Below are 7,150 nucleotides of genomic sequence, written 5' to 3' on the forward strand. Positions count from 1 at the left end.
ATATATATATAATGTACCAAATACGTTATACTTTTAAGAAATGTTAAAATAGTATGTGAATAGAAGAATGAAATAAACTAGTAATAATCATTTCCTTTTAAAATTTATTTTAATACATGTATTCTAATACAAATTTCATAACAAATTGAATATATTAAATGCAAGAAGAAAATAAAACAAAAAGAACTTGGTTGTTCAGCCATATATTTTCATAAGCAAATTTTACATGTTCTGTTCAACTTGGTCCATAATTTTACACACACACATTCGTATATATATAATTTATAAATTGTAGTGTGTGTATGTGTGAAAATGACCAGTCAGTTGTGAAGGAGCCAAAAAAGAAAATCTTTATAATCACCTCTTTGGAAAATAACTCTCAGTTATTTGTGGAACAGTATCATGCTGAGAACATTAGAAGTGAGAGCTTATAAACTTGTATTTCATTTAATGTATCATAGCAAATAAGGAGTAGCAATGAGAACTAAGAGCAAAAAATGTTGGACCGATTTACAAGCTGTAAGTTTCAAGGGTTTTGTTGTACTGCAAATAAAGCACTTTGTTCTACATTACCTCACTTATCTTAGAGGAACCAGATTATCTGGAATATTACTTGTGCTCAATTGAGGATCTCCTTAGATCTCCAAACGTAGGTTAAATCTATATTTTAGAATACAAGACATGAAGAAATAATGTTCAGTCATTTGCTAATTAATAACTGATAGATTTTCATTTTGAATTTACATCTCTCTATTTCTTTTATGTCATAGTTGTGTGAATGAGATGGGAAACTAAAATATTGGTTTCAGGTCCATACCATAAATTCCATACAAATGCTCTCGTTTGCTATGGTCATTGTAATCTTTATGAACACATACTTTTGCTATTGATCATCTATAGCTAACCAATGGAATGTGAAAGTGTTAGTGTCAGATGCTCCTTGAATACATTTCTTTATTAATTCATTTCATTATACACGTTAATTAAAGGCATGCATATTAGGTTTTGAACAAGACATCTAAATATTTTTCTATAAATTTATTGTTAATAGATGAAATATCTTTCTGAAATTAAAGTATCATAATATCTGTGTTATGATAATGTGTGTTGTTTTTCATGCCATACTAGTTCTTTAATAAATTTTCAGGCTATTAATTATGTTTCTTGTTTTGTGTGTGTCAGTATACTTGAAAACAAAACATTGCTAATTAAGTTAGTTAGTACTAGGCATTATTGATAGTTAATTACATACAAATGTTATGATCTTTTTTTGTATATATAAGAAATAATTACTATTATTTTAGCTGTGTCAGTTTAAGTAGGGAGATAAACAGGAATCTCCCCTAGTTGCTACTCTCCTTTACTGTGATGTCACATTTTTTTCTTTGTATATCTCACTATTGTTTTCTCTATTTCAGAGGATGGATCAGAGCTGCTTGGATACTGATCATTTTGCTTGGTCTCACTTGGATCTTTGGTTTATTCTATGTAAACCAAGAAACACTCTTCATGGCATACATTTTTAACATTCTGAATAGTCTACAAGGATTTTTTATTTTTATTTTCCACTGCCTTCTGAATGACAAGGTAATTGAATACAAATTTTCATACTTCCTTTTTTGATCTTTCAATATATTAGTTCCATTTTGATACAACTTTCATTTCAACTCGACATATCAATCCACTTCCTAAAAATCTTAGAAAGGAAAGATAATAATATGCACTCTTAGCAGGGTCTAGTATGCATGAACAAGATGGTTGAGTAATAATCCTTATCTTTCATTGGTCCTGCTTGAGGGTGGAGGCACAATGGCCCTGTGGTTGGGTCAGCGGACTCGCAGTCACAGGATCGCGGTTTCGATTCCCAGACCGGGTGTTGTGAGTGTTTATTGAGTGAAAACACCTAAAGCTCCACGAGGCTCCAGCAGGGGATGGTGGCGAACCCTGCTGTACTCTTCCACCACAACTTTCTCTCACTCTTACTTCCTGCTTCTGTTGTGCCTGTAATTCAAAGGGTCAGCCTTGTCACACTGTGTCATGCTGAATATCCCTGAGAACTACGTTAAGGGTACACGTGTCTGTGGAGTGCTCAGCCACTTGCACATTAATTTCACGAGCAGGCTGTTCCGTTGATTGGATCAATTGGAACCCTTGACGTCATAAGCGACGGAGTGCCAACAACAACAACCTGCTTGAGGATCCAACCAGATAATTTGTTGATGATGGCCTCTGGCTAGGATCCTTTGTGAAGCATACCTGTCAAACCCTGCCTTCACAACCCTCAGTAGAATAATTGGGTGAAGAAGCTAGATTGATGAATGTTTTGTTTATATTTGACCTAATTTTATGATTATTAAATTCTTATATTTTTTCCAACAGGTTCGCAAAGAATACAAAAAAGCTATCAAGAGCTCAACTTGGCTTCCAGAATGTATTAAACCGTGTTGTGGAGCAGCCTCTACTGAAAGATCCTCAACTCCAAATCCTTCAACATCTTCAGGAAATGTAGGTTTACCTGTATTCTCTTTTCCTTTGAATTATGTATTTAAATGTGAAATACCAGAATACATAATGTACTCGAGCTCATATCTGCTGTTGGCATTTCACTGTCTATGAGCAAAGCTTTTACCTTACATTGTTTACTTTCCCTAGCTCTTGATAATAGACCACAGATCCTCTGAGCATGTTTCTTGCAAAAATAGGTCTCCTACCTGGTGAGAGATTTATCTCTCATCCACTGCAATTTATGAAAGCAAAGTTGAGCAGTCTTTTGAAAGACCCTTGATACTAAGAAGATATTTGCATTCCACAGTTTATAGTCACAAAGTAAAAGAATAGCAGAATTATTTTTTCTCTTTATATAGACTTGTCTTTCAAAGACATTTCCAATCAAAGTTATTCAATCATGACAAACTTCAACATTTGTCTTTTTATAAAGTCTAATCGTTTGTTGTACTAAACCAAAGTCTTTATATTCAAACCCTTCTACATAGTGTATTGCACCCCACCACGTACACATACACACACCAATACACATTTACACAAGATAAAACTATTCTACATTACAACTCTTTCTTCTACATGTTTGTGTATTGTCATGTGTATGTGTTCAAAGTTGGATTGCTGAAGCATGGAATAAACTACCCACATGAGTTGTTAGTTGTCAGAATGCAACATCCTTCAAAACTTCCATGCTTCCTGAAATTCTCCAACAGTACACCTAATGCCCCACCCCCACCCCATTTTTTTTTTAAGGCTTATTCACTGTTCACTTTCTGTACATATTCTGTTTACTGTTCATACAGTTTTGATTACTTTTTCTAATGATTTGTAGTGCACCTGAGCACTGAATACAATAATATTATTATTATTATTATTATTGTTATATGCTGTGTCCCTGCTCACTTGAGAAGCTTCATTGGTTTGAATTCTTTTGCTCTTTATTATGAATTGCTACCTTGATTAGTATATAGCAGCACCCAACTATAATAATGATTGTTCAATAATTTGTTCTATTTACCTCTCTGACCTCTCACCTGTTTTCCTTACACATTTATTGACACTCATTTCTTGCATTGTATTTCAATTATTTTTTCCCTAGTATCATTCAAACAGCTGACTGATTCACATCCTTCTCTTTTTATATTGCAGTATTTCTCCAGACTCCTCAAGAAAAGGAAGAGTTCTACCACTAGCAATATCAGCAAGACACCTGCTAGAAGTAAGTAGTAGGCACAGAAAGACATTTATTAAGATCTTCCTTAATACATATTTATACATATATATTTGTATATATATATATATATATATACACACACACACATATACAAGGGGTGTATGAAAAGTTTTGAGCCTTGAAGTCTTGTACCATGTTTTTTTTTTTTTGAGGCTCAAGACTTTTCCTACACCCTTCATATATATACCTTTTGTTTAGGAAGATGATTATGTAAAAATTGAGATAAAAAAAAACCAAACATTTTTATATGAATAAGATTTTATTTACATTTTATATTCAAGTTATCAACTTAAACAAAATTTACTTAGTTGTAAATTGATTATAGAATTGCAGCCATTTTCTTGTAGCAGTTACTTTTTTTTAACATTTTTTTTTTCTTTTTACTTTGTATCTCTCTAGTTCGCAGTCCTGTGAGTGCTGATACAACTGGGGAGTCGGATTATCATACATCCAAGCGAGGCTCTTCAGAATATGATTATCCAGCACACCATTTACCAAACAGGCAGTCCTACAATGACCAACATATGTACCATGATGTTAATGAGCTGTCGTTAGCCGACTGCTCAGTGATCAACAGTGACTATGTAAGTGAGTATTGTCAGACTAACCTCCAAGTCAGCCATGAGAATCAACTGAGTCCAGTGATATCTATAGACTCTGGCGCTGATTCTGACACAGATTCCATAGTGAAGAGACGAGATTCCATTCTCTCAAGAGACTCGAATATTCAAAAGAGAGATTCATTTGAATCAGACGACAAAATATTAGAACTTGATGCCGATCTACTGAAACTAGCTGAAAAAGAGAAGCTTAATGAAGAATACGAACCTCTTATGTACCCCAACTCTACGACACTGGAAAATCGCAACCGAATAAACCAGATGTTGAACAAAGCTGACATGAACTGTGCCGGCGATGTTGATAGCATCAGTAATGGTGCAAAACCCCCATTAAGATCTGTGAATAACTATCATGTGACACCACTGTGTCATCCAGAGAAGCAATTGGTGGACGACAATAGCCAGCAGCCTTTATTGCAGACCGACATCATCGGTAACCCCTCTTGCATGACTGAAAACGCTGCATACCGAGACACATCACATTCCAATCCATATAGCTCTGTTAATGTTGCTATGCCCAATGGCACTAATAGTGACAGACCTTTATCAGAAAGAGCAAAGCACAGAGTACTCGGAGAACCGCATTCCAATATAGTCAAACAAGGAAGAAGGACTGAAGAGCTTCCGAGTTTTTCAGAATGTTAAGTTTGAAAGTTTGACTGAAAATTAAACAAATCCCTCCTGTTTCTTTTCATATCTTTTAACCCTATACAATCCCAGAGCCCATGTTCCTCTTCTATAAAAAAAAAGACAAAAAAAAAATAAACCATGCTGCTGTATTATAATTGTGGACTTTCGTGTTACAAGACAGAAAATAGCACAAACAATAATGCTTCCCCTTGCAAACAAATAAAACTCATGCTAGTCCCTTACCCCAAACCCACATATTTTTTTTAATATTTTTTTTTTCCTTGTGACGCTGGAGAAAAGGACATTTTAAAATACTTTGAAGGAAGTATATATGCTACCAGTCTCTGTAGGAAGACATACATCTATATATATATATATATATATATATATATATATATATATATGCATACTAATGCTAACAGTACAGAGTTTCCAACAGTTTGTAAAGTGCAGCTACAGGGAAGGTGTTATATATATTAATGTTCTAAGACAAAAGCATATGACTCATGTAAAACAGAGTGGGCGGGTGGGGCAGGTATTGATCCCTTCACTTAAAACAAAATATACAGAATGAGCATTGCTCATAAGAATCAGTTTACTTGTCTTCTGCTATTATTATCATCTGAAGGGATTTTGCACCCACTCAAATTGGAATACATTGCATTACAAGATCACATCAAAGGAAAACAGGAATATAGATACATAGATAGAAATAAAGATAGATAGATATATAGATAGACAGACAGACACAATGCCATATAGATCCATGTTCTTAAGCACATACATAGATGCTTAGCTAATTTTTTTAAAAAAAGGAAGCTTATATATGTTCCATCTTACTTGAAGGCAAAATGTGACTTCAGATCAAATATTATATAACACCTTTATGTGTGTGCATGAATATGACAAGTAAGGAGACAGAGGATCTGTACATTTGTGTGTGTGGTATGTGAAAACTTCCAATAAGCTTTGAAATCCTACAAGAGAAAAGAGTTGGCTGATCTATTTTCAATAATTTTGAGTAAGGAAGTTTCTATATGACATTTTAAATGGCACTATTCCTCCTTTGAATTTCTTTCATTCTCTCTCTCTATGTGTTGATGTGGGCTTATGAATGTGTGTGTGTGTATATCTATATATATATATGTATATATATATATATATATATATATATGATATGATTCTCCCTTCTGTCAACATAAGAGGGTATGCTTGGGCATAATATTGAATTACTTAGATTATAAATCTGCTTAAAGTATTCCAAGATATTTCCTGATTAGGCTTTAATTTATTATCAGATTATCACGTGGGAGATGTTTTCAAATAAGCTTTATTGGTTTCCTCAAATTTCCCTAGAATCATTTTTTTTTTTACTTTCTAAATTCTCAAAATGTGAAAAGATCAGCAGGACTGAAGGGGCTTGCTGAATATAGGTTACCAAAATATTTTCCAAACAAAACTATGTCAATCTTAATTATTCAGAGCTTATGAAATGTTTCAACTGCTTGGAATTAAAAGTTATCTTTTTTTATTTATCACATTTTATTTTACTTTTTCAAATCCAGTTCTAGACATTACTGAATTTTATTGAACTTATAACTATATTTGTATTTGATATCTTCCAATACCTGACGTGTATCTGTGTGCCCAGATAAGCACACATACACACACACACACATATATGTATACATACACACACATATATATGTGTACACATACACACATCCATGCAACGAATGCTGTAGATATAAATTCTTAACAAGTCTGCAGCACTAGTACAAATTTCTAGTTGCAGCCACTTCACTAATGCTCTTTAGAAAGATATATAAAAGTTACATAATTTCATTTCTTCATCCTTAAGGCCAATATAAGACATCAGTACACCAAATAGACACTCTCACATGCCATCTCAAGTTGATCAGTAATATTTGTGCATAGTTTTCTGCAGGAGACACACTTGTCACCCAATCACATGCATGTGATCATTTTTGTGAGCTTTAAAATACAAAACTTATGTTGCATGTTGCAACTGGACTTTAAATTGTTTAACATTATCATCTCTTACTCGGTAGTTGGAGATGAATGAGTGAAAGAGATTGCAAATTTATGAAGTCAATGGCTCATCAGGAAAGCTCTCGATTATCAACCAATAGACATGGCTTCC

At 33.6% G+C, this 7,150-nt stretch overlaps 1 protein-coding gene across 7 annotated transcripts in view; it reads left to right on the forward strand.

Moving 5' to 3' along the window:
* The window catches only part of LOC106880564 (adhesion G protein-coupled receptor L2), a 472,327-nt gene extending 465,806 nt beyond the window's left edge, over positions 1-6,521 (forward strand). For all 7 annotated transcript variants that reach the window (XM_052970092.1, XM_052970094.1, XM_052970095.1 and 4 more), the window contains 4 exons: positions 1,419-1,587; positions 2,380-2,505; positions 3,652-3,721; positions 4,136-6,521. In XM_052970092.1, coding sequence (XP_052826052.1) covers positions 1,419-1,587; positions 2,380-2,505; positions 3,652-3,721; positions 4,136-5,001 — 1,231 coding nt within the window. In that variant the 3' untranslated portion in view covers positions 5,002-6,521. The remainder of the gene's footprint in view (positions 1-1,418; positions 1,588-2,379; positions 2,506-3,651; positions 3,722-4,135) is intronic.
* The last annotated feature ends 629 nt before the right edge of the window (positions 6,522-7,150 follow it).

The sequence above is a fragment of the Octopus bimaculoides genome, chromosome 8 (assembly GCF_001194135.2).
Source record: "Octopus bimaculoides isolate UCB-OBI-ISO-001 chromosome 8, ASM119413v2, whole genome shotgun sequence".
Lineage (NCBI taxonomy): Eukaryota > Metazoa > Mollusca > Cephalopoda > Octopoda > Octopodidae > Octopus > Octopus bimaculoides.